This window comes from Apodemus sylvaticus, chromosome 5 (assembly GCF_947179515.1).
Source record: "Apodemus sylvaticus chromosome 5, mApoSyl1.1, whole genome shotgun sequence".
Lineage (NCBI taxonomy): Eukaryota > Metazoa > Chordata > Mammalia > Rodentia > Muridae > Apodemus > Apodemus sylvaticus.
The window spans coordinates 102,051,348-102,078,279 of record NC_067476.1 but is presented as its reverse complement, the minus strand read 5'-3'; the positions used below and the strand labels follow the sequence as shown (position 1 = coordinate 102,078,279).

Below are 26,932 nucleotides of genomic sequence, written 5' to 3'. Positions count from 1 at the left end.
CTTGTTGTTGCTGTTGTTGTGTGTTTGTTTTCTGTTTTATTTAAGATAAGGTCTTATTTAGCTCAGGCCGCCTTAGAATTCCTTGCCTCTACTTCTGAATGTTGAAATGACCAGCTTACAGGACATTAATTTCATCCCAAATGTGTATCCGATGTGTGTAATGGTACATATTTGCATTTCTAGTATTTGGAGTGTAGAGGAAGTATCAGAAGTTTCTCTACATTCTTCAGCAGAGGTTCATGTAGAAAAGAAAAGATGTGATAGAATTTCAGATTCCCAAAGTATTTCCTTACAAAGTTCTTTCCAGCAGTCTGTCTTGTGAATAGCAGTTGTGCCTGTTTTGCTTCTGAGTTAAAGAAATTATCTTTGATATACTAATTTCTTATTGGTCTCTATGGGAAACTATTTAGGAGCTATGGTTTCCTCTGGCTTAGCCTTTTTTTAAATTAAGATGCCTTGAAGGCTGTGCTGTGGAGCACGGGCAGACTCGTCACAGTGTTTGCCTGCTTCAGTTGCAGCAGTACCAGTACTACAGTGCAGGCCTGCTCTCCACATACGACCCTTTCTATGAGCAACAGCGCCACTTGCTTGGACCCAAAAAGAAGAAATTCAAGGAAGACAAGAAGCTTAAAGGTAAGTATATTTATTCTTTCTTAATTTCAGAATTGTGTATGGTACAGTTTGACTTTATAGTAGAAAATTACTTTTATCTGTAAAACTATAGTCTTTTTCTAGTTACATTATTGACCTTATTTTACATTTGTTGTGTGGTCTTTTATAGATATAGATAGACTTAATGAATTATAGATTGCAAGCACATGGACTGTAATCCTAGCACTTGGTAGGTGGAAGCAGGAGTCCGCTGTGCTAAGTTCTTGTTGGCTACATAGAGGCTGAGTCCACCTTGGACTGCCTGAGACCTTGTCTTACAGTCTCCTCCTTCTCTTCTAATCCAAGAAACAAAGAAAACTACAGCTGTAGGTTGCTACACAAAGGATTAGGCAAAAGTAGTTTCCTTCCTTTTATCTTGTACACTCTGCCATTGTTGAAAGTATTCTGAGGAGATGAGAAGCAGGGTTTTTTGTTTTTTGTTTTTGTTTTTTTTTTTTTTTTGGTTTTTTGAGACAGGGTTTCTCTGTGTAGCCCTGGCTGTCTTGGAACTCACTCTGTAGACCAGACTGGCCTCGTACTCAGAAATCCACCTGCCTCTGCCTTCCAAGTGCTGGGATTAAAGGCGTACGCCACCACTGCCCTGCGAGAAGCAATTCTTTAAGTCACTCCTGATGAGCCGCTGTAGTTTCTGCATGTTTGCCAGGAAATGTCTTCTTTTCCTTCTGACCTCTAAGCAGTTGGAAAAGCAGGAAGGACATGGAACCAGAGAGTTTTAAGGTATCTGTGCAAGGCAGATTTTACTTCCTTGAAGATACGAATTCTGCTCTAAAAGCATCTTTGCTAGCCTTCCCTTCGTTCTCCACACCCTCCTTTTCTTATCTTCCCCTCTCCCTCTAAATGTCTGCCATTTGGTATTTTTTCCTCAAAAATTTTATTGGCCTATCAATTGATGCAATTTTTCCTGTTTTCTTTAGTTGACTTGCATTTCCACCAAGTGGAAGTTGGTAACTGTCACTTGAGGCCAGTAATTCAGCTTAAAAAACAATTCCACAGTGCTGAGTTCAAGTCATTTGGTTTTTGAGTTTTAGTTTCAGTTCTTCATGTAAACAAAAGAAATGTCAATGTCTAGCACTCTTTTTAAGTTAGTGAGATCCTCCTCTTCAACTATTTATTGGCCTGATAGAAGGAAGAAACACTGCCTGCCTCTGGTAGAATGGACAGAGCTCCTGGGTGCTTTCTTAAATGATGAGGATGCTCACTGGTTCTGCCCAGCCTTGTAATCATCTCTTTTCTTTGCAGCCAAGTTGAAAAAAGTGAAGAAAAAAAGACGACGCGATGAAGAGTTTTCCTCTGAAGAATCTCCACGTCACCACCATCACCAGACCAAAGTCTTTGCTAAGTTTTCTCATGATGCACCTCCCCCTGGCACCAAGAAGAAACACTTATCCATTGAGCAGCTTAATGCTCGCCGCAGGAAAGTGTGGCTGAGCATCGTGAAAAAGGAACTACCAAAGGTGAGTGAGTGAGGGGGTACGAGTGGGTGAGGGGTGGGTGAGGGGGTGAGTGAATGAGGGGGTAAGTGAGTGGGTGAGTGAGTGAGTGGGTGAGGGGTTGGGTGAGGGGGTGAGTGAGTGAGTGAGTGAGTAAGGGGGTGAGAGGGTGGGTGGGTGAGTGAGTGGGTGAGGGGGTGGGTGAGTGAGTGAGTGGGTGAATGGGTGGGTGAGGGGGTGAGTGAGGGGGGTAGGTGTCGTGAGTAAGGGAGTGGGTGAGAGGGTGGGTAGGTGAGTGAGGGGTTGGAAGATAGAGATGGGACCAAGGAATGGGGGACAGTGTCTACTTGCAGACATTCTGAGATGTTTATGTCTCTTAACAGCCCCCAGAAGTAAGCAAAGTCAATAAAACTGATCAGCGTGTGGGTGACTCGGGATACTAGGGATGACAAGGCCAGATGTCATAGAAACAAGTCAAACATGTATTTACCTGTGTTACTGTAACACAGTCAGGTTTTGGGGGTAGAGGCTAAATGTCTCCAGGATTTTTATATTCAAAAAATATGTAATAAAAAAATGTATTATGTAAAAGTAAAGACCAAATGAACTCTACAGGACCATAGAGTGGGTAGAGCTTCTCACCAGCAAGTCTGCCATCCTCTGTTTGATCTATGCATGATCTCTTCTTAGTTGGAACGTTAAGGCAAAAAAAAAAATATGCCCTAGTGTCTGAGGAAGTTTCAGATGATGCCTTTTGATGAAAAATGATTTTTCAGTAAAAACAACTGAGATTGTTGTTGAAGAGAAAAATGTAACACATGAATTAGTAAGAGGAAGTTACTGAGAAAAGGCTGAAAGGGAAAAAAAAAACTCATCCGAATTGGGATCACATTAGAATTGCTTTCAAGACATTCTTAAGATCCTGAAACTTCAAACCCCTTATTTAGCATGGTGGAGAGATTCAGTGGGCAGAGTGCTGCTTCTTTTGTCTTATCCTGAGTTAAATGACTTTGAGGCATGGTTTCCTTATACAGTCTTGCTGGCCTGGAACTTTTGAAATTTGCCTCTACCTTCTGAGTGATGAGATGAAAATTAGGTGCCACCACACTCAGTGCTAGTCAGGGTTCTTTATTGAAGGGTTACTACTTTTAAATGGAAGAGGATGAGTCAGAGCCTGAGTTGGGAGCTGATAGGTCACACTGTATGTTAGGTTTGCCTTAGAATTTTTTATTGAAGACAAGGCTTGGGTGATGGTCAAAATCTGAGTAATAGTAGCAATAGTTTTTGCTCTTGTTGGAGGTGAGCTAGTATACTGAACTGGAAGTGATTTTATGTTTCTCGTATGATTCTTGTATCCGGGCATCCTGCAGCCTCAGCTTTGCACATTGGCCCAGGAAAGCAGTGTGTGTGAGTCAGTGATAGCATCGTAGTCCATTCAAACCCATCAGTTCTTTCTAGAAGTATTTGGACTATTTGAAGGGCCGGAGACATGGTGTAGTTTGTAGACTGCTTCCTGCAATAGTATAAGAACCTGAGACCTAGTCCTTAGGCATCTACATAAAAAGCCAAGCCCCGTGTGTGCCTATAATTCTGGTACATGGGAGGCTGAGACAGGAAGGTCTGTGCAGCTTGTTGGCCACTCAGTCTCGCTGAATCTGAGTTCCAGGTTTATTGAGACCCTGTCTCAAAAAATGAGTAGCAAAGTGATGGAGCAAAGTGCCCAACATCTACTGCTGGCCTCTACACACATATGCAGACATATGCTCATGCATTTAAACACATAGACTTGCAGATACCAGATGTACACAAGTACATGTAAGTACTAAAGTAAGATTAAAGGCAGCTTCAACAGTGGCTTCCTGTTCCTGGTCTTTTAGTTTTATAATATGCCAGACAGTGCCTCTGAATGACTTTTAAAAGTAATTTGTCTTGTATGTACTTGACATTTTTCATTCCTTCAAGAATTAAGTAAAGACTATATAGTCTTACATAGAAATGAATCTTAAATATTACTTTCAAATGTTTTAGGCCAACAAGCAGAAGTCTTCAGCTCGAAACTTATTTCTTACCAACAGCCGAAAGGTAACATTTTTCCATTTTCTATTTTGTCTATTTGGTATTCTCCTTTGGGCTTATTTCACTATTATTGTACATTGTGATCTATTGATCATGAATTGGATAGTATGTAAAGAACCATCTAGGTAGTCTCATTCTGTTTTATAAGTACTCATATTTCTCATATTTGAACTTTCTATGTCAAAATAATCTCTGGTTCTTTAAGATTTGTGCTCAGTTTTTCCATTTAAGAAGTGATGGGGGTCACAGGGATAGCTTGGTGCGTAAAGGAACTTTTTGGCCAGCTTGACAGCCTGAGTTCAGTACCTGGAATCACTGATGGAAGGAAAGAGTTCACTCCCCACAGTTGCCCTTGAATATCCTTACGTGTACTGTGGTGCATGTGAACCTATACACACAGCTCACTCCCTTCCCTCAATAATAGTAACTTAAAAAGAGACATGTGGGCGTGAAAAAAAAATCTGAGAGAAAAATAATAGCTTGTTGTAAGGATTGGATGAGGTAACAGTTTTAGTCTGATTTGTCCAGACTAGTCTCTCAGGCCCTTTGTTTCCTCACCTGTAAAACCAAGATTGTGATGACATTGCTTTCATAGAGTACTTGTGAGTAAAGGAAATATTAAAATATGCCTCAGTAAATTTCAGGTCTTTGCCATTGTTGCATGACTTTTTCTGGGGAAATGTGAAGAAATATGTCCATCCCATTTAGGGCACCAAGGACTGGAGAACCAGTTGGTTTAGTTGGAGTTACTTATAGATACATGGGCAACTTACAGATGGAACACCACCAAAGAAAAGCTACCCTGTCTCCCACCCCAGTTGTTAGCTATATAATCTTCAGAACAAAGGGGCCTAGTGCACACTGCCTAGGAAGCCGCATTAGTAGCTGCCTCTTCCCTCATGCATGTGCTTGCTGCCTTGGAATCTCTTCCTGTCTTTTACAAAGGAACAAGCCACAAGGGTCCAGCTTGTGAGGGTCTCAAGCTAATAAGTACAGTAAAGGGAGTTTTATGCATAAAGTACAGTGTCCCACTGTAGTCAGTACACTTTGTTTCATCTAAAGTGGTGGATGTGGGTAGGTATGTCAATTAGAATACTTAACCTCAGGGCTCTGAGTTCTATTAAGAGGCATCCGTCAAAGCAGGAGAGAAAGAGATATAACCACCTCTTTAGCAGGATTGTAGGTATTAAAAAGATTGAGGGTCACTGATTTACAGTCTAAGCAGAACTGTTTTGAAATCGGATCCTTCTCTGTTACGATGATGATGCTGTTTGCAGCTTGCCCATCAATGCATGAAGGAAGTGCGTCGAGCTGCTTTGCAAGCACAGAAGAACTGTAAGGAGACTCTGCCTCGTGCCCGGCGTCTAACAAAGGAGATGCTTCTGTACTGGAAGAAGTATGAGAAGGTGGAGAAGGAGCACCGCAAGCGAGCAGAGAAGGAAGCTTTGGAGCAGCGGAAGTTGGATGAAGAGATGCGGGAGGTGGGGCAAAGGCATACATATTTTTGTTGTTGTTTGTTTTTGTTTTGTATTGTTGGGGTTTTATTTGGGGCAGGGTCTGGTTTGGTTTTGCTTTTCAAGACAGGGTTTCTGTGTGTAGTCTGGTTGACCTGTAACTCATTCTGTAGACCAGGAAAGCCTTGAACTCAAGAGACCTGCCTGCTTTTACCTCCTGAGTGCTGGGACTAAAGGTTTGTGCCACCGCTGCCTGGCAAAAGCATACAAATTCTAAAACTTGTATTTAGTACCAAAGCACTAAGGATTTAGTTTGTTGCTTTGAACCTTTGAGATAGTAGCCCTAGCTTTCCTGGAACTGGTGATATAAACCAGGTTGTCCTCCAACTCACAGGTACACTGGCTCTGCCTCCTGACTTTCTAACTTTTTTCTGTATTCTTTGTTTTATTTTTTTTTTTTAATTTTATTTTATGCGAGTGGATGTTTTGCCTGTGTATATGTGTACCACACACATGTATGCAGAGGCCAGGAAAGGACATTGGGTTCCTTGGAACCGAAGTTTCAGGCTGTGTTACTTACGGACAGTGAGCAATTTAGTTTTCTGAGACATAGCTACTTTTTCATCTACCATTTTTAAACTTTAGCCATTACCATTGATGAATGTGATGTCTCTCAACTGATTTAGGCTTTGTATGTCTAGTAATAGAGAATAAGTACTAAGTGCTTGTCTGACATTGGTAAAGCAGTTGGAAGGAAAGGTGCTTCCAGAAGAGAGTTGGGATCGGATGACTTGCTTTTCACACGTGACTGTTGCTTTCTCAGTGGAGTTTCTGGGCCTTTTCTGGACACTTAAGCATCCTTTCCTTCTCTTTTTTACTTCTTTTCTTCTCATGCTTCCTTCTCTTCCCTTTTTCTTTTGTATTTATATTTTTGTGTGTTTTTGTGTTGTTCATTAGCAATAGTTACCTTTTTAAAAATAAAAAGGTTTTGAAGGAATTATATGGAGGTTTTTATTAAGATTTACTAAATTCTGTTGACTACATATAATTTATGACTTGGATGTTCTTACCTTCAATTTTCCCCCTCCCTCCTTTAGGCCAAGAGGCAACAGCGAAAACTCAACTTCTTAATCACTCAGACAGAGTTGTATGCTCATTTTATGAGTCGAAAACGTGATATGGGTCATGATGGAATCCAGGAAGAAATCTTAAGGAAACTAGAAGATAGTTCTACCCAGAGACAAATTGACATTGGTGGAGGAGTGGTGGTTAACATCACCCAGGAAGACTATGGTAAGTCCTGGAGGAAGCAGGTTGCCTTCATTTTTCATATCAAAGTTGTGTATATTAAAATTTTTACAGGTTTTGTCCTAATTCATACATAATACTGCTCAGAAAAGGGAGATTTATTGCACTGGAGCAGGAAATATGTGTGCTTCTGCAAAGAAAGCCTATAAAATAATTTAAGAGAGAATGTTTGCCTAGCTGCACGAAGCCCTGGGATTGACACCTAGCATCACATAAACCAGGCAGTGAGTGATCTCATGCTTTGGAGGGTTAGGCAGGAGGATCTGAAGTTGGAAGTCATCTTTAGTTACCAGTAAGAGCATTTTCACAGTGTGGTAATTAAGATTGTGTTGACCTAGAAATGCAAGAGAATAGAAATATTTCAGAGTATCTTGAGTATTAACACGTGTATATATTTCATTTGCTTTCTCCCCACATAAATATCATTTTGAATCTGCATGTTGGTCTTGCCTATCTTGGCATTTTGTATCAATTTATAAAGAAACCCTAGGCCTGAGAGATTGTAGATCTTAATTCCCAGATGGGTTTTGTTTGTGTGCTGGCTTTCACTCTTGGAGACAAGAGACATCCACCACTGCTTTATACTTCTAGGTTCTTTTGTTTGTTTATTTATGTTGTACTTTTCTTAAGATAGGGTCTCACTATGTAACTCTGGCTATCCTGGAATTCACTGTGTAGACCAGAGTGGCATGGAACCCACAGAAACGCACTTGCCTCTTCCTCCCAAGTGCTGGAATTGTAGTTGTGTCACCACGCCTTATTGTTTCTAGGTTCTTGCCCACTCCTTGTCCTTTGTTAGCCTTGAGATAAATACAGCGGGAAACTGGGGATCCACTTATGTGTGGGATAAATCTTTGAAGATGGAAATAATTCTTAAGTGTGATAATCTATATGTTTTCTCTTTTCAGATAGTAACCATTTTAAAGCCCAAGCCCTGAAGAATGCTGAAAATGCTTACCATATTCACCAAGCTCGAGTAAGTCTTTAAGTGAAAAGACAGGCTGGGCATGGTGGACACAGCCTTGATCTCAGCACTCAGGAAGGCAGAGTCAGATGGAGCTCTGTGAATCTGAGGCTAGCTTGAGTATAAGATCAGTTCTAGACCGGCCAAGAATATGTAGTGAAGCCCGTCTCCAAAAAAAAGGAAGAAAGAAAGGGTATATTGTAGTTGTCTAGCAAATGTGCCAGTTTCTTATTTACATGTTCTTTCTTTATTTTTACTTTATTTTATTCTTTGTTCATTGTTTTCAGTTAAACGCACTGGGGTGTGTGTGTGTGTGTGTGTGTCTGTCTGTCTGTCTGTCCATATGTAGGATGAATACTCTCTGTGGAAGTGTGTGAGTGACACCCTGGCCATATGTAGGGTGAAGCCTTTTTGTGAGTGTGTACAAGTGGGTGAGTGTGTATGAGACTCAGACTATATAGGGTGATGACTTTCCTTACTTCAGTTCCAGATGGCTAGCCACCATGTGGGTACTGGGAATTGACCCAGGTCCTCTGGAAGATTAAAGCCAGTGCTTTACTCTACTGAGCCATCTCTCAGCCCCTGACTTTGCTTCAGAATAGTACTAATAGCTTGGGATGGCAGAATAACAAGTGTTCACTAGTATAGAATTTTTATTAGTAGTAGTGTTGAAAGCTTTATACTTGAGCTACAAACTTTTTTGTTGTTTTGTATTCTCTTGACTAATCATGGGTTCTGTAATGAAAAAGACTGTCAAGAGTCCTATGCCTTGAGAAAACTAAGTTACTGCTTTCACTCAAGCACTGATTTGTCCTCTTATTTCTGAGCTAGTTGTTTTTTATAAAAAAAAGATTTATTTTTATTCTGAATGTTTGAGTGTTTTGCTTGCAAGTATATATTTGCACTATGTGTGTGCTTGGTGTCTACAGGGACCAAGAGCTGTGCTAGGTCCCCTGGAACTGGAGTACTGTTGTTTGTATCATGTATGTGCTGGGAACTGAACAGCCAGTGCTTTTCTGACTCATTTCCCTATCCCTTGAGGAGCTGATGATCTTTAATAAAATTAGTAAGGAACTGTAGTTGGGCCAAAATGAGTGAAGACAGTATAGTTCAGAGTGCTGTCGAGGAGCCTTCTGCTACTCTGTCAAGGTTAGGACTGGGTTCTGCCAGGTGTGCTGGTATGCACCATTAATCCCAGCACCCAGGAGGCAGATTAGTGTAGAGGATTTCTGTAAATTTCAGGATAGCCTGGTGGTCTCTGTAGAAAGACCCTGTCTCAAAATACCAAACAAACAGAATAGACACAAATTCCACTTTCACACAATTCCTTCAATTAAGTTTTGTATTAAAGCCTATTTTGCTTCTTAATCTTTAGTAGGTATGTTTATTTTACAAAGCATTGACTTTGATAATAACAGTTTTTATTCAAGTAGATCATATACTTTGATTATGATCAGCATAGTCTCCTACGTACTTAAACTCTTGTATCAAAACGTGAAACCAAAATTTTTAATTAATGAGTAATATAGCTTAGTATGTTATAGAAACATTTTAATATAGTTGTTACATTAACTTAGATACTAGAGATATTTTTTAGAATAGTATAAGATATGTTATGAATTTTATGTTCATTTTCTAAAATTCTTACATATTTTTCTTTTTATTTTCCAGACAAGGTCGTTTGATGAAGATGCAAAAGAAAGTCGGGCAGCTGCCCTTAGGGCAGCAGACAAGTCTGGCTCTGGGTTTGGGGAGAGTTATAGCTTAGCGAATCCATCTATCCGGGCCGGCGAGGATATTCCACAACCCACTATTTTCAATGGCAAATTGAAAGGTTACCAGCTGAAAGGCATGAACTGGTTAGCAAATCTATATGAGCAGGTAAATTTTAGAATTATGTTAAGCCTATTCTTTTTATTTTAATATCTGTTTTTCTTTTGAATAATTGGGAAGTAAGTTCACCTTTAGGGTTTTTTTGGGTTTTTTTTTTGTTTTGTTTTGTTTTGTTTTTTTAAGATTTACTTGTTTTTATTTTGTCTGTATAAATGTTTGCCTGTATTGTATGTAACTACACCACAGGCATGTAGTCAGCATGGAGGTCAAAAAAGGGCATCAGATCCCTAGAACCAGAGTTAGAGCTGAGTGTGAGCCATGTGGGAGATAGAGACTGAACTGGAATCCTCTGCTATAGCAGTGGGTTCTGTTAACCACTGAGCCAGTTCTCCATTTCCAAAGCTTGAGTTTCGTGCTAGAGTTAGAAAGGTATCTATCTGCATTTCTAACTTGGAGATCCTGTGTGTATCCAATGTATAGTATGCCTTAGGTGTCTTGGTAAACTGCATTGTTTACTTAATATGTGCTACATTAGGTGAAGAAATGGCCTTATTCTTGGTCTAATATATCATGAATCACACATATGTCTGTACTGTTGGCAAAAGAAACCATTGCAGTAGTGATTTAATAGTATTGTTACTGAGTTTCTTCCAATCAATCTTGGTTGAATTGTTCACTGTCTTTGTTAGCTCTTTGGTATTAAGTGAAATGAATTCTAGGTGGTGCAATCAGGTGTTGACCATATGTGTGTGTGTCTCTGTCTGTCTCTCTCTCTCTCTCTCAGGGTATTAATGGAATTCTTGCTGATGAAATGGGTCTTGGTAAAACTGTACAGAGCATTGCCCTCCTGGCCCATCTTGCTGAGGTGAGTAGATGGAATTGTCAGTCTTGCTTGGCTGAACTTAAGCTTCTCCCCCCATCCCTTCGCCCCCCTCCCCTCCTCTCTTTCACAACAGGGTGTCTCTGTGTAGCCTTGACTATCCTAGACCTTACCCTGTAGATGTGGCTGGCCTTCAACCTATTTCTCTCAAGTACTAGCTCAGGTTAAAAGCACACAGTGAGCCTCTTTTGCTCATGGTAGTGTGTCAAAAGAGCAGAACTTGTTGCTACATCTGAAGACTTTTTTATAATGATTTATTTATTTGCATTGGTTTTTAGCTACATTTATGTCTGTGTGAGGGCATTGGATCCCCTGGAACTAGAATTGCATACAGTTGTGAGCTACCATGTGGGTCCTAGGAATTAAACTCAGGTCCTCTTGAAGAGTAGCCAGTGCTTTTAACCTGAGCTAGCTCTCCAGCCACAGACCTTTTTATGTTCTCAAGGGGGCCAAAACAAAGTTTGTACAAGTATAGCTGGAATTCTTTTTTTTTGGGGGGGGGAGGGTTTCAAGACAGGGTTTCTCTGTGTGGCCCTGGCTGTCCTGGAGCTCAGTCTGTAGATCAGAACTGGTCTAGAACTCAGAAATCCCCCTGCCTCTGCCTCCCAAGTGTTGAGTTTAAAGGTGTGCGCCACCACCACCCGGCTTTTTTTCCTTTTAAGAAGTACTGAGGAAGCCGGGCGATGGTGGCGCACGCCTGTAATCCCAGCACTCTGGGAGGCAGAGGCAGGCGGATTTCTGAGTTCGAGGCCAGCCTGGTCTACAGCGTGAGTTCCAGGACAGCCAGGCCTATACAGAGAAACCCTGTCTCGGAAAAAAACAAATCAAAAAAAGAAAAGAAAAGAAACAAGAAGTACTGAGGAGGTGGTGGGATAGGGGTTTTCTGTGAGTGGGGGAAACTGGGAAAGGGAATAACATTTGAACTGAAAATAAAGAATATATTCAATTAAAAAAAAGAAAAGAAAAAGAAATACTATGGTTGCAAGATTTGGTTTGGATTTCTATCACAACACTGCTTTTTCTAGCCATGTCATACAGTCAGCCCACTTAACCTCTTTGAAATGAGTCTTTAAATCTCTGGTGCCTAGTTATCTACCTTTTGTAAATCAGAGGTAATATAAACCTTCCACTAATAATAATTATTAATGATAATAATAATTCTCTTCCTCCTCCTCTTCTTACCCCCTCCTCCTCTTCTCTTCCTCCTCCTCCTCCTTTTTTTTTTTTTTAAAACACGGTTTAGTTTGTAGAATAGGTTGGCCTGAACTCAGAGACTCACCTGCTTCTGCCTCCTGAGTGCTGGAATTAAAGGACTACATTGCCGCTGCTGCTGCTTCCTGCCAGATTTTATAAAAATGAAATGAGAAAATGTGTAATACATACTATGAAAAATTAACATTCTTCTAATTTAATAACAGTGAAATTATGATAACATAGTAGAAAATAATAAAAGTGAATCAGTATGTCATACACATTTTATGAATGAAATTAAGACCCATAAGTCACAAGTGTGATTGCTTCGTACTTTACCTCCCTGCTGTGTCTTATTATACTAACATTGCTTTTCAGATGCATATGTATCACTTGGGAGATAAGCACAATTTCTCTTGATAACAGTGATACCTATTTTTAAACTTCTCTTGTCATTAATTGGTTATTTAGGATTAAGTAATTTCCGTTTTCCTACAGCTGACTGATCACATTTCTGTTGCAGAGAGAAAACATTTGGGGACCTTTCTTAATAATTTCACCTGCTTCTACACTTAATAATTGGCACCAGGAGTTTACAAGATTTGTTCCTAAATTTAAGGTAAAGATGTTCTTTAAGATAAGCTTTACGACCCTTGTTTTGCTGCTTTCTAATTGCCTTAGACTCCTGTGCTGTAATAAACACTGTGACAGAAAGCAACAGAGAAAGAAAGGGTTCGCTTTAGCTTACTGCTTTATATTCCATCATCATTTAAGAAATTCTGAGCAGGATCTCAAGAAATCAGGAACCTGGAGGCAGAAACTAAGGCAGAGGCCTTGAGAGTGTGCTGCTTACTGGTTTGTTCTCCAGGTTTGCTCAGCCTGTTTTCTTTCATCACTCAGTATCACCTATGAAAGTGTGTGTGGCCCTGCTCCTCCCACATCAATCAAGACAATAACTTACAGACTTGCTTAGAGGCTAATCTTGTTTTTTGTTTTGTTTTGTTTTTTTAAAGATAGGATCTCTATTTGTAACCTTGGCTATCTTGGAATTCTCTATATAGACCAGGCTGACCTTGAACTTCTAGAGATCCACTGGTCCCTGCCTCTAGAATGCTGTGATTTAAGGCTGTGCTACCACACCTGGTATACAGGCCAATATTATGGAGGCATTTTCTTATTTTGTGTCTCCTGATTGCTGGGATGAAAGATGTGCATCGTACTCTTAATTTTTATTTTTAAATGTGCATAGTTATGTGTGGGTAGTCGGATCTGCTAGAATTGGAGTTACAGGTGCTGGGGACCAAACTTAACTGTTCTAGAAGAGCAGTTGATAACACCTAACTGAGCTCTCTCCTCAGCCTCCATACGCTTGTTTTCTTTGATACAGTCTTATGTGTCCTATGCTGTCCTCAAACTTGTTATATAGCCAGTGTTTCTAAGTGTATGTCACCACACAAGATTTATGTGGCTTTAGGAATCAATCACAGTGCCTTGTGCATACTAGACTGTGACTCAACGTGAACTACCTACCTAGTCTCTTATATCGGTATTTGCTTCATTTGTTTTCTTCTGTTTTAGAGACAGAATTATACTCTACCCCCAGTACTCCAGGAGGCTATCTTAGAATCCACTATGTTGTCCAGGCTGGCTCTTAACTTGTGGCAGGCAGTCAGCCTGCTTCTGGTTCTACCTGATGGGATTCTAGGTGAAATGTGATGTCTAGCTGATTGTTTTGTTTGTTTTGCTTTGCTTTGTTGGGAAGTAGTCTGGTGTAACCTGGACTGGCTTTGAACTTGCCAAGTGACTGGGCATTACTTTGAACTCCTGATCTTCTTGCCTCAGCCTGCCAAGTGCTGGAAGTGTGAGTCATCATTCCCAGCTGCCTTATATTCCTTTCTTAGAAAAATTACTTATGAGAGTAGTAAAGGAGCCTATATACCTTTATACTATGTAAGTGAGAAATTCAAAGTCCAATTTAAGTTATTTATGGCATTTTCATATGAATTGATGGTAAAAGTGAAATGATAAAATTATCTATCTTGTTTCAAAGTATATTTTGCCAAATTTTATACTGGATTTTAGTCTATTCATGACAATTCATTTTCCTTAATACTCTAAAGTCAGTCTTGGTCCAGCTTATAATGACTAACACAGATAATGTAAAAATTTATTTAACTAATTCAGAGAGGAAAAATGACATTGACTGGGCTAGAGATTTTGTTCAGTTGTTAGACTGCTCGGTTGCTATAAATGGAACCACAAATTTGATCCCACACCTAACACTTCGTAAAACTGGCAGTGGTCTGTTTCCCGGCTAGTGGAAGACAGAAGCAGAAAGACCTAAAGCTGGGGCATCCTCAGCTATAGAGTAGGTCTTAGGCCAACATGAAGCCCTGCCCCAAAATCAAGAAGTATCTCGTAACAACCTGAGTATGATGTAGACACAAGGTTAATAGTTTTTGTGCTGGACATGTTGTCCAGTACCTACATTGCTGTTATATGTGAGGCCAACTTATTTTCAGTTCTCTAAGGATATAAGATTCATTCTATTGAAATTTTCTCATGAACCTTTGGACATACGAAAAATGGAAATAATATTTTGGTTTTTCTTCTTTTCAATAACGGCTAGATACTTGTTGAATACAATGTTTAAAAAATAGTTCTTAATTTCTATACTGGCACTGAAGCTTTGAGCTGCTCCTTCACTGGCCAGTAGGTGGCAGCTTGGTATTACTTTAAGGCAGCAGTCCTCACTCTGTGACAACCAGCCTTTCACAGGGTTCACACGTCAGCTAGCTTCCACATCAGATATTTCTAATGATTCATAACAGCAGCAAATATGTTATGTTATGAATTAGCAATGAAAATACATGTATGGTTGGTGGTCACCACAACATGAAGAACTATATTGAAGAGTAGTAGCATTAGGGAGGTTGAGTACCACTGCTTTAAGTCTTCATTCATAGCGCTCCTTTCATTAATGCCTTTAGCTGAATGCTCATGTGCATATGCAGTGTCCATCTTGTATATTTGTTTATTGAATTTGATTTTAATACTATCATAGTGGTTATAAAATAAAATCTGGTGTCCTAGTCATAAGTGTTCCCTCTTGGATTTTCTATTTTACTTATTTTATATAATAAAATACTCAAATATAAAAATTTATCATTTTCCCAAGGGAGTGGTATATACCTGTTATCTCAGTACTCAAAAGGTTGAGGCAGAGAATTGCCACAAGTTCAAGGCCATCCTGATCTACATAGCAAATTTCCTGGCCAGCCAGGACTACTTAGCAAAACTTTGTCTCAAAAAGCCAGTCAAACCAAAAAACTACCATTGTTCAGGGTAGACAGGCTAGACCAAGTAGTGGAGGCAGTGCCAATAAGCCAAGTGATTTGAGTTCAGGCCCTAGCACTCATGCAAGAGAGCCGAATGCTGCATGTTGTCCTTTGACCATTGCCTGTGTGCTGTGGCACATGAGTATGCACACATGGATATACGCACATTCACATACATACAAAATAAGTGTAATAAAAACGCTACTCTTGTAAAGATTCAAGTGTGTGGTTCAGTAGCCTTACGTGTGTTTTTACGGCCGTCACTGCTCTCATCCCTACTGTCTGTGCCCTGCCCTTAAACCTATGTCCATTAAGTAATAATTTCTTATTTCCCTTTGCCTCTAGCCTCTGAAAAACACAAATCTTTATTTGCCAGATACTTGAAGTAACTGGAAAACATGCAGTACATGGTCTTAAATGCTTGGCCTCTTCCATTCAGCATATAAAGTCCAGGTCCATCTCAGTGTAACATAGCAATGCTTCTTCTTTTTTTTTTTTTTAAGATTTTTTTTTAAGTGTTTTCTTTTTTTAAAATTTTATTATTATTATTTTTTTTTTCGAGACAGGGTTTCTCTGTGTAGCCCTGGCTGTCCTGGAACTCACTCTGTAGACCAGGCTGGCCTCGAATTCAGAAGTCCGCCTGCCTCTGCCTCCCATCGTGCTGGGATTACAGGCGTGTGCCACCACTGCCAGGCTTTTTTTTTTTTTTTTTAAGATTTATTTATTATTATATCTAAGTACACTGTAGCTGTCTTCAGACACACCAGAAGAGGGCATTGTTGGTATTCTGTCCAAGCTCAACCCCACACCTACCTGGCAATAGCCAGGTATGTCCCGCCTCGTAGACCTGGCCCACTATAAAAGGGGCTGCTTGCCCCTCCTCTCCCTCTTCGCTATCTCTTTGCTCTCTTCCATCCCATTCTCACCTCTCTGCCCCTTGGGCTCTCTTCCCCTCCCCCCTCTCCACATGCTCATGGCTGGCCTCCACTTCTCTACTCTCTATTCTCATTCTCAGCCCCCTTCCCCCTCTCTGCCTCTGTAACTCCCATCCTCTACCCTGAATAAACTCTATACCATGCCTGTATATGTGTGGTCCCTCAGGGAGAAGAGGTGCCTGGACAAGGGCCTGCCTGGGCACCCCCTTCCCCCACACCACCGTGCCACACTCCCTTAACCCCCATCCTCTCTTTTTAAGCCCCTTCAGGTCAGGTGTCTAATCTCTTTAAGGATGGTTGTGAGCCACCATGTTGCTGGGATTTGAACTCGGGACTTTTAGAAGAGCAGTCAGTGCTCTTAACTGCTGAGCCATCTCTCCAGCCCTTTTTTTTTTTTTTTTAAATATAGCTAAAAAATTTCTCTAGATATTTCATTTTGGTTCTTGCTCATCTCTTGATGGATTTTAGGGTGTTTCTCATTGTTTATCTGCACTCAGCCACAGAGTTATAAGCATTCATGTACATTTTTGTTTGAATTGGATGTCTTGTTTTCATTACTATAGGACGTACGTCCAAATTGATTACTGGGTCATACCATATTTCTGGTTATTTAGAAACCTGGACATATGTCCAAATTGATTTACTGGGTCATGCTATATTTCTGGTTATTTAGAAACCCATTTTTATGTGGTCTGTAAACTAGCATTATATTGCACAGTTTTAAATTACCGATTAAAACATACCTCATAATACACAACATGAAATTCAAATATGTATCTTTTGTATATATATTTGTATTCACTATTTTATAATCACACTGTTTTGTTGATGTATCATAAATGATTGATTTATACTCTTAAAACAACTGAGTTGTTTTCTCAGAGACCACATGGACTGCAAAGCTTTGAATTTACAAAGGATTTGCTGATCCCAGCACAGTCAATTCATTGTTTTTACTGCCATTTCTCTTAGGTTGTTGAAATGTGTTTACTTTCCTGTTAGATGGAGGTTCACCTAGGGTGATAACTGAATTTTATCAGATACAGATGTGTGATACTGAGATCTGTAAATTCAGAGTATTTGGTATTGATGTCTGAAAAATGTGTATGGTTGTGACTCGGACTCTTCTCTTACAACTTCTCTATTTTTCTCATAAAATGTGATTTGCAGAGGGTTTGGGTTTTGGTTTTGGTTTTGGTTTTGTTTGGAACAGGGTTTCTCTATAGCCCTGGCTATCCAGGAACAAGCTCTGTAGACCTTGTTGTAGACCTTGAAATCAGAGATCCACCTGCCTCTGCACCCCAAGTGCTGGGATTAACGGTCTGGGCAACCACTGCCTGGCCTCTTACTAGTTTCTTACTAAGTCATCCAGAATAACATTATTGATAATGCTTACAGTTTATTCTCAAAACGAAAATAATGTATTGATCTGTTTGCCAGGTGCTACCATATTGGGGAAATCCTCATGATAGAAAAGTTATCCGGAGATTCTGGAGTCAGGTAACTTCAGTTTCTTTCTCACTCTTGCTCTTGCTTTTGCCCTCCTATCCTATTGCTCTGTTGTTCTTTTTGACCCGAGTTAGTCCTCATACATATAAAATCAATAATACGTTTCTGGATATGGGGCAAATATATTTTTTATTTTGATAAAATGTTTTTCCTGTACAGGCAATCTTTTGGACTTTTGGATAAAAGGTCAAGAGACCTTTTTAGACCTTTTATCTTTAAGATTTCCTTTTTAAAAAATTAATGTGTATTTGAGTGTGTATATGTACAACAAATGTATGCAGGATCCTTAAGAAGCTAGAGGGAAGGGCATCAGATCCTCTTGCACTAGAGTTACAAGTGATTCTGAGTCACCATGCAAGCTTCAAGTGGTCTAACCACTGAGTTGTCTCTTCAGTTACACCTTCCTTTTTTTTTTTCATGAACTGTAGATTATTAGTTGATAGAAAATGCTTTAAAAACATTGGACATTTGCATTTTACCTCACTGTACGTCTTTCGGTCACACAGATGGAATGCCTATTCTTCATCTTTCTTTTAAAGGAGTGTTCATACTTCACTGCCCTTTAAAAATCAAGATATCAGCCGCGTGGTGGTGGCGCACGCCTGTAATCCCAGTACTCTGGGAGGCAGAGGCAGGTGGATTTCTGAGTTCGAGGCCAGTCTGGTCTACAGAGTGAGTTCCAGGACAGTCAGGGCTCTACAGAGAAACCCTGTCTCAAAAACACCAAAATAAATAAATAAATAAATAAATAAATAAATAAATAAATAAATATTTAAAAAAAGACAAGATCTCACTCTGTACGCCAGGCTGACCTCAAACCCAGAGGTCCTTCTTCTGCCTTTTCCTCCCCAGTGCTGGGACTGAAGATGTGCACCACAACTCCAGGCTTCCTTTATTACCGACTGGAGGAGAGATGGCTTAGTGGGTGCTGAGCAAGCTTGGTAATTAATGTGCATTCAGTCCCTGGAACCAACAGTGGAAGGAGTGAACCAGCTCTGGAAAATCGCCCTTCTCCCTCTACATGTATATGCTTACTCATATTTACACATACATGTACATAAAAAAATGGTTCTTGAAGAATTTAACATAATGTTTTTCCATACTTTTCTTCTTACATTTGTAGAAGACCTTGTACACTCAGGATGCCCCCTTCCATGTGGTCATCACCAGCTACCAGCTGGTTGTACAGGATGTCAAGTATTTCCAGCGGGTCAAGTGGCAGTACATGGTACTGGATGAAGCTCAGGCACTGAAGAGTAGTTCCAGGTAATATGCATGAGAGAAACCAGCCTTGTGGGCGGAGTCTATACATAGAATCAGCAAAGGCGGGAAATTTCAGAACCTACCGTAGAATAGGTTATGCCTCAGCTATTTGTCTGACCAGAATGAAGAAATTCTTATTTATACTTTTCTTTAGGACTCATATATCATGTTTAGAATATATATTGGTTTTTCCTCAGTATTAATCTCCTCAGATAATGGTTATAACTATTATTGTTGTTGATCTCCTATTTCTCCTCTTCCTCCTTTTCCTTCTCTTCCTCTTCTTCCCCTTCCTTCTCCTCCTTTTTCTTTTCAAAGGTAAGAACAGTAGGAAACTGTAAAGCCAGACAGGTCTCCCACTTAACCTATTTGTGCATTCTTTTTTTCCCTAAGCCATGATACCATTGGTATTGATGAGTGTCACAGTTCTGCTGGGATTTTTATCTTCATTTTTGTTAAAGTATATTTTTAATTGTGTGCTTGATATAGTATATGATTCTTTTTTTTAAAAAAAAAGCTTTATTTTATGTATGTGAGTACATTGTAGTTCTCTTCAGACACACCAGAAGAGGGTACCAGCTCTCATTACAGATGGTTGTGAGCCACCTTGTGGATGCTGGGGATTGAACTCAGGACCTCTAGAAGAGCAGTCAGTGCTCTTAACAACTGAAACAGCTTTCCAACCCCAGTATAGGATTCTTAAGTATTATTTGGAAAGCATTTTTAGAAATGTTGGGTCTTAGTATAATTACAGAAAGACATGTTGCCAACTTATAATTTGTAACTTGTTTTCTTGAACAGTGTTCGTTGGAAGATTCTCTTACAATTCCAGTGTCGGAATCGGCTTTTGTTAACTGGAACCCCCATTCAGAATACCATGGCAGAGGTAGGCACTAGTCAAGGTAATGGTGTATGTCTTCGTAAGACACCTGTACCTACACTGGACTCCTGTCATTCTGTACAAATTATTATTTGCCACTATAGAAGAATTAGATTGTAGCTTCCTAAGTTTCTTGTAGGCAGCATTCTTATTTTTTTTTTTTTACTATTTATTAATTATAATGTTCCTTTTGTTTCCTTAATAAATAATGAGCACATTAGGAAATGTTGCCCATCTAATACAGATAACGTTTTACTCTAGAATTGGAAAATAATACTTTCTAACACTGAGGGCCTCAATTTTTTTCTTTAGAATTCATCATAATAGGGGTCAGAAAACTTTCTGTAAAAGAGGAAATAGTATTTTACATTTCATAGACAGCACATTTCACTGATAACAACTGCTTGTTTTTGTTTATGCAGTATGGAAGCAATCATAAGTAGAGTGTAAATGAATGGCTATGGCTGTGTTCCCATACAGCTTTATTCGTGAAAACATATGACCAACCAATAAGCTGTTATTGTCTAGCCTTTGCTCGAGGGCTATTTGCAGCTAGTTATACTACTATAATACTGTGTTCAGTAGTGGAATCAGCTGTATGACTGTCATCTTTATTATACTACAAAATCTGAGCAGTGTTTGTACTTTTAAATTGTAGTTTGCAATTAATTGAGAAATCATTTTTTGTTATGTATTAGGGTTCATTGAGCAAACATGTGTTTGGATTCGTTTATTCTTTATGTCTCATAAACACATTCATTTGTTAATCCATTCCCCAGACCTTAATATAAAGTCACACAGTATCATTTTATGGCACCATATCTGTTTCATATTTTTCCTTTGTTTTAAGCTCTGGGCTCTGCTACATTTCATTATGCCAACATTATTTGATTCGCATGAAGAATTTAATGAATGGTTTTCCAAAGACATTGAAAGTCATGCTGAAAACAAATCTGCTATTGATGAGAGTAAGTACTGCTATGGCTTTCCTCTTTTTGTGTAGAGTTTTAAGACTCTGTAGCCCAGGTCTCACACTACAGACCAGAATGACCTAGGATTCATTATGTAGTGTGGTCTCACACAGATATTTCCTGGTTCAGTTTCCCAAGTGCTGGGATTACAGTGGAAGCCACCATACCTGGCTCTGAATTTTGTTTTCAATCTATTAGTATGGGCAACTATGTACATTTTTTTCTGTGTGAAGAATTTCTTTTTCAGTATACCTACAAGAGTTGAGGGTAAAACTGTTATAAAATAGTTAATACACTGTTAATAAAATAGCTAAATACTCTGAGTTAAAAAGAACAGAACACTACTCTAGACAATCTAAGCAAGATATAGAAATCTTAATAAAATACTGCATTTTGGTTTGTAGGCATTCTGTCTTTGGTAGCGTTTCCATTGCTGTGAAAGGACACCATGACCAAGGCAGCTCTTATGAAGGAAAACATTTAATTGTGGCTGGCTCACAGTTTCAGAAGTTTAGTCCATTGTCATCATGGCAGGAAGTATGGCAGCATGCAAGCAGGCATGGTGCTAGAAGAGCAGAAAGTTCTGCATCTTTGTCTTTAGCCAATAAAAGGAACTATCTTACTGGACTTGAGTTTAGGAGACCTCAAAGCCCACCTATACAGTGCCTTACTTGTACAAAACCACACATACCCCAATAAGACCACACCTCCAAGCACTGAAACACATGAACCTATGGGGGCCAAACCTATTGAAACTACCACATTCCCATGGAAACATCACATGAAAATTATATTCGTATTGAAATTAATATATAACAAGTCATTTTTTTCATTTTTGTTTTTCTTATAATAAAAGTCAAATATTAGAGAGGTTATCTCTTATTTTCCATCTATATTAGGATTTAAATTGTTTTTAATTTTTCTAATTATTGGATGTATTTAATTTTTCTAATTAATTAATACTGTAGTGAGCTTATGGAAGCTGTAGGGCACTTATGGAGTTGTTCTTTCCTTTGTTTTACCCCTGAGTGGGTTCTGGGGAAATTGGACTGAGGTCACTAGGTTTAATTGGTAAGCATTTTCATCTACTGAACCATTTCATCAGCCTTAGGGTTTGTTTCTACTGCAAACATTTTTAGTTTTGTTTGCCATTAGTTTATTTGCCTAATATTAAGAATTTGCCACATTGCTGTTTTATTTTGTGTTTTTTTGAGATAAGTTCCTCTATGTAGTCCTGGCTGTCTTGCAACACTCACTCTTTTGACTAGATCATTTTTCAAGTGCTGGGATTGAATATGTGCACCATCACTCCTTGCTGCTATGTTGCTTATTATAGAGACATAACTTGACATCTACTAATTGTAAGAAAAATCAAGTAGGCTCTGGAGTGATGGCTCAGTGGTTAAAAGCCCTGGTTGCTCTTTTATAGGATCTGGGTTCAGTTTCCAGAATGCACATGGCAGCTTCTAGTTCTCTGTAACTCCAGTCACTTGGGCTACGGCACTCTTTCCTGACCACATAAACACAATATATTCACATGGTGCTCAGACATGCATGCAGCCAAAACATCTATACCCTGGAAAATAAATAAAGTCTATAAGTATAATTTTGGGGAAACAGTATCCTAGTTAGCTTTCTGTTGCTGTGAAAAGCTTCATGACCAAAAGCAGTTTGGGGAGGAAAAGGTTTACTTGGATTTCATGTCCCAATTCTAGACCAGTGTAGATCTCAGAAGAGGAACAGAAGCAGAAAGCTTGAAGCAGATACTGAAATGTAGATTATGGAGAAACACTGCTTTCTGGCTTGCTTTCATGGGTTTTTCAGCCACCTTCTTGTTTTACCCAGGACTACCTGCCCATGGGTAGTACTGTCCACAGTGGACTGGGCTTCCTTAATCAATGGAGCCACGTGTTGTGGTACATGTCTTTAATCCCAGCACTCAGGAGGCAGAGCAGGCGGATCTCTGAATTTGAGGCCAAAATCAGAGGCCAGATCTGATCCAAAGAGTGAGTTCTAGGATAGTCAGAGCTACAAGACCCTGTCTTGAAAGAAAAGAAAATGTTCCTGCAGTCTTGTCTTGATGGGAAAGAATTCCTCATTTGGAGTTCTTTCTCCCCAGGGGATGCTACTTTGTGTCAGGTTGATAAAAACTACATAGTACACTCTGGAAGTTCCTTCTAGCTTTGAGTCAATCTTGATACACTCTCCCAGATAGCCTCTGAAAGTGGGTTCAAATGTAAACAGTCTGTGTAACATGCTTGTTTTTACCTTGGGAACAAGTTCATTCTTTTAGACTCTAGTTGAGCCCAGTGGGGTTGGAGGGTGTGAGGGAAGGTGGTGTTTATTCTGACCATCTTAAGCCAGTATAAGGTAAGTTGTTTGTGAACTTCCTGTTTCAGATCAACTCTCTCGTTTACACATGATCTTGAAACCATTTATGCTGAGAAGAATCAAAAAAGATGTAGAAAATGAATTGTCTGACAAGGTAAGAAATCTTAATGAGTTTGAACCTTAATAGATACCAACTTAAGGTTCTTTGCAGGATATTTCCTTGATACATACTTAGTTGAAGGATAATTAGTTTGATTAAGAAGATCTTTGAACTTGAACAGTCATAGGGGACCTAAGGTTTTTTTGGTTTTTTGAGACAGGGTTTCTCTGTGTAGTCCTGGTTGTCCTGGAACTCACTCTGTAGACCAGGCTGGCCTCGAACTCAGAAATCCACCTGCCTCTGCCTCCCAAGTGCTGGGATTAAAGGCGTGCACCACCACTGCCCTCTCTTTTCCTTTTGTTAACAATCCTCCTCCTCCTCCTCCAGTTGGTTTTGTTTTGTTTTTATACAGGGTCTTAGCACTGTAAGCTAGGCTAGCCTGAAACTCATGTAGTATAGGGTGACCAAACTCTGAGCGATCTTCCTGCCTGTTAAGATTATAGGTATGTGCCATCATGCCTGGCCGTACTTTTATTAATGGAGAGTTTAAAACATTACAAAAATAGAATAATGTAATAACTCCACTTGTGCCCATGTTATAGCATAAGTACTTAACAACTCAGGTGTCATTATCTTTGAGCAAATGAATAATATTTTTAACCAATTTAGTGTGTTGTAGGAAAAAAAAACCAACCCTCTTTGTTTCTCCTTGATATACTATGGTGCTTGTTGTATACTGAGAGTCCTTTCACAGTTGGCACTTGAAATATGGTTGTGAGAATATTTGGAAATTACTGTGAAGAGTGATTGGTGCTGTTAAAACTGGAAAGATAGGCCAGATGTGGTTGTGGTTACTCCCAGCACTTGGGAGGCAGGGGCACATGGATCTCTGTGAGTTCAAAGCCAGCTTGGTCTACAGATCCAGTTCCAGAACAGACAGAGCTGCACAGGCAAACCTTGTCTCAGATAAGGGAATAAAGAAAAAAGAAAAAGAAGAAGTGGAAAATATTATTCTGAGAGAACATCTAGTGTGCGAGTCAAAATAGGTCACAGAAACATTGTTTTCAAAATGATTGTCAACATCATAGGATTATAGAAATAATTCTGGTAAGTATTGTTTCTTCAGTCATCATAATCTAGTTTGTATATGTCTTCTAATTCACATTTATACTGATTTTTTTCACCTGATTTTTACAAATATATAAAAATGTTTTGTTTCAAATTTTTCTTTTTCTTTAAGATTGAGATTCTAATGTACTGCCAATTGACCAGCCGACAAAAACTCTTATATCAGGCACTAAAAAATAAAATTTCCATTGAGGACTTACTGCAGTCTTCAATGGGCTCTACACAGCAAGCACAGAATACCACCAGCAGCCTCATGAATTTAGTCATGCAATTCAGGAAGGTAAGACTTACGTCATTTGTTTGATGTTGTTATTGACCTGCTTCATGGAGAGGACTCCAGGCTTGATGCCTGGTGAGTACCAGAGATGGAAATAGGAAGGTAAATAAGCAGGAAGTTCAACATGCCGCACTGATGTCTGCAAATGACAGTGTTGTCTTACCATATCTCTTCTTAGGTGTGTAATCACCCAGAATTATTCGAACGGCAAGAAACGTGGTCTCCTTTTCATATTTCCCTAAAGCCATATGAAATTTCAAAGTTTATCTATCGTCATGGACAGATCAGGGTCTTCAACCATTCACGAGATAGGTGAGCAAACAGCTAACATCTGCTGATGCTGAGTGCTTTTGTCCTTTGGCTCAGTGGGCACATTTATTTTTAGTAGTGCTAGGAATTGAACTCGAGGTCACATGCTTATTATGTGAATGATCTACTACAGAGCTTTATCCCTAGTGTTATAGTTAAATTTAATGATGAATATGTAAATGTTCAATAAAGATATTTAAACAAATGGTGAACAACTATTGAGGGTACTTATGGGGGGGCATTAGAATGCTTTTGAGGTTCCCATTAGATGGCCTTAAGCACCTTAGTCATTTCTATTACTTGCCTGTGTACAGGTGTGTATTTGCACCAGAAGTCAACAGTTAAAATACTAAAATGCCTTGGTATACCTCAAATGACTTGGAGTCGCACTTACTGCAGAACCATGTCTATTTCTTTTTTGGTTAAGTTTACTCTCTTGATAGTATCTGCATTAAAATAGTTGAAATAGTCACTAAGCTAATATGCTAGAGGAGATCATATTCATAAATTAGTGTGTGGTTCAATGTATATCTGTAAGTTAGGATACTTCTGGATTCCAGACCTTTTTTTTTAAAGATAGTATTTATTATTATACCTAAGTACACTGTAGCTGTCTTCAGATGCTCCAGAAGAGGGCGTCAGGTCTCTGATGATTTTGAAGTAACATGTGGTTGTTGGAATTTGAACTCAGGACCTTTAGAAGAGCAGTCAGTGCTCTTAACCGCTGAGCCATCTCTCCAACCCAATTCCAGACTTTCTATTGTGCTCTTAAATGAATATCTGTATGCCAGCTTTCAAGAGCTATGGATTTTGAAAGTTCAAAGCTTTGTTACAAAACTATTCATCAACATGACCTGATGAAGCTAAAAGTGAAGATCATTTAACAGATTTGAACAAGAGAAACAGACTAGAGTTGTGTCTTTGTTTAGGTTAGAATTGAGATTCTGTGGAGTAAGGAGAGTTCTACATTCTTGTAACAATTCTGAACTTTCTGACAATTTTGTCGTGATTTGCATGGTCATATCACAAAGAATTTTTATGTGTAGAAATAGTATTAAAAGATTTTTATTTTGGAGCCTCCAGTTTAGTTAACTTTCAGTGTTTTTATTTCCCTTGAGAGTTACTTTAATGACTTGCTTTACAGGTGGTTGAAGGTTCTTCTTTCTCCATTTGCACCAGACTATATCCAGCAGTCTCTCTTCCATAGAAAAGGTAGGCGTTTGATCTTTGGAGGAAAGTGTATCTGGGATTTACCAGGATGTTCTTAGTTTTGCCTGTGGACAGATTTTGTTTTGAACTAGTAATGGTTTGGGCTTTAAGACTGATAAATTAGTGGCTAGGGAGGTGACTTAGAATAGAATTGCTATACTGGTGTGAGAACTAAAGTTCATATCTCTACAGCCCAGGTAAATGCTGCCTGTGGTAGTCTTCCTCTCATCCCCAGCACATGGGTGGCAGAAACAGGATCCCTAATGGTCAGAATTGTTCTTTGATTTTCCAGGTATTAATGAAGGAAGCTGTTTTTCTTTCCTTCGATTTATTGATGTCTCGCCAGCAGAAATGGCAAACCTCATGCTTCAGGGACTTTTGGCCAGGTGAGAAGTTTGCTTAATGATTAATAGAAGAGCACTGGGAATAGGCAGGAACAAAGTGTAATAATGTGAAGTTAAATATTTAGCATTAAATCATTTGGGCCTTCCCCCCCCCCATTTGTAATTTTTTTATGAGCTAGGAATAATGGTGATATATACCTGTAATCTAAGCACTTGGGAGACTGAGGCAGAGGGATTGGGTGTTGAAAGCAGGTTATGCTACATGAAACCTTGTCCCACCTACTAATAAAGAATTATGGGCTGGAGAGTGGTTATGGGCTCAGTGGTTAAGAGCCCTGACTGCTCTTCCAGAGGTCCTGAGTTCAATTCCCAGCAACCACATGGTGGCTCACAACCATCTATAATGAGAGCTGATGCCTTCTTCTGAAGTATCTGAAGACAGCGCCAGTGTACTCATATAGGTAACATAACACACACACATGCATAGGTGTATATAGATGTGCTTGCTATTACATCAAGCATTCTGGGAA

General features: G+C 39.3%; 1 protein-coding gene across 2 annotated transcripts in view; it reads left to right on the top strand.

Annotated features, from left to right (window-relative positions):
- The window catches only part of Ino80 (INO80 complex ATPase subunit), a 98,432-nt gene that overhangs the window by 23,098 nt on the left and 48,402 nt on the right, over window positions 1-26,932 (top strand). For both annotated transcript variants that reach the window (XM_052183272.1, XM_052183273.1), the window contains exons 6-23: window positions 513-633; window positions 1,912-2,126; window positions 4,131-4,184; window positions 5,456-5,659; window positions 6,730-6,925; window positions 7,849-7,916; window positions 9,576-9,785; window positions 10,522-10,602; window positions 12,332-12,427; window positions 17,522-17,581; window positions 18,714-18,856; window positions 19,655-19,739; window positions 20,584-20,701; window positions 23,104-23,189; window positions 24,376-24,543; window positions 24,719-24,852; window positions 25,994-26,061; window positions 26,351-26,444. In XM_052183272.1, the coding sequence (XP_052039232.1) occupies window positions 513-633; window positions 1,912-2,126; window positions 4,131-4,184; window positions 5,456-5,659; window positions 6,730-6,925; window positions 7,849-7,916; window positions 9,576-9,785; window positions 10,522-10,602; window positions 12,332-12,427; window positions 17,522-17,581; window positions 18,714-18,856; window positions 19,655-19,739; window positions 20,584-20,701; window positions 23,104-23,189; window positions 24,376-24,543; window positions 24,719-24,852; window positions 25,994-26,061; window positions 26,351-26,444 (2,201 nt within the window). The remainder of the gene's footprint in view (window positions 1-512; window positions 634-1,911; window positions 2,127-4,130; window positions 4,185-5,455; window positions 5,660-6,729; window positions 6,926-7,848; window positions 7,917-9,575; window positions 9,786-10,521; window positions 10,603-12,331; window positions 12,428-17,521; window positions 17,582-18,713; window positions 18,857-19,654; window positions 19,740-20,583; window positions 20,702-23,103; window positions 23,190-24,375; window positions 24,544-24,718; window positions 24,853-25,993; window positions 26,062-26,350; window positions 26,445-26,932) is intronic.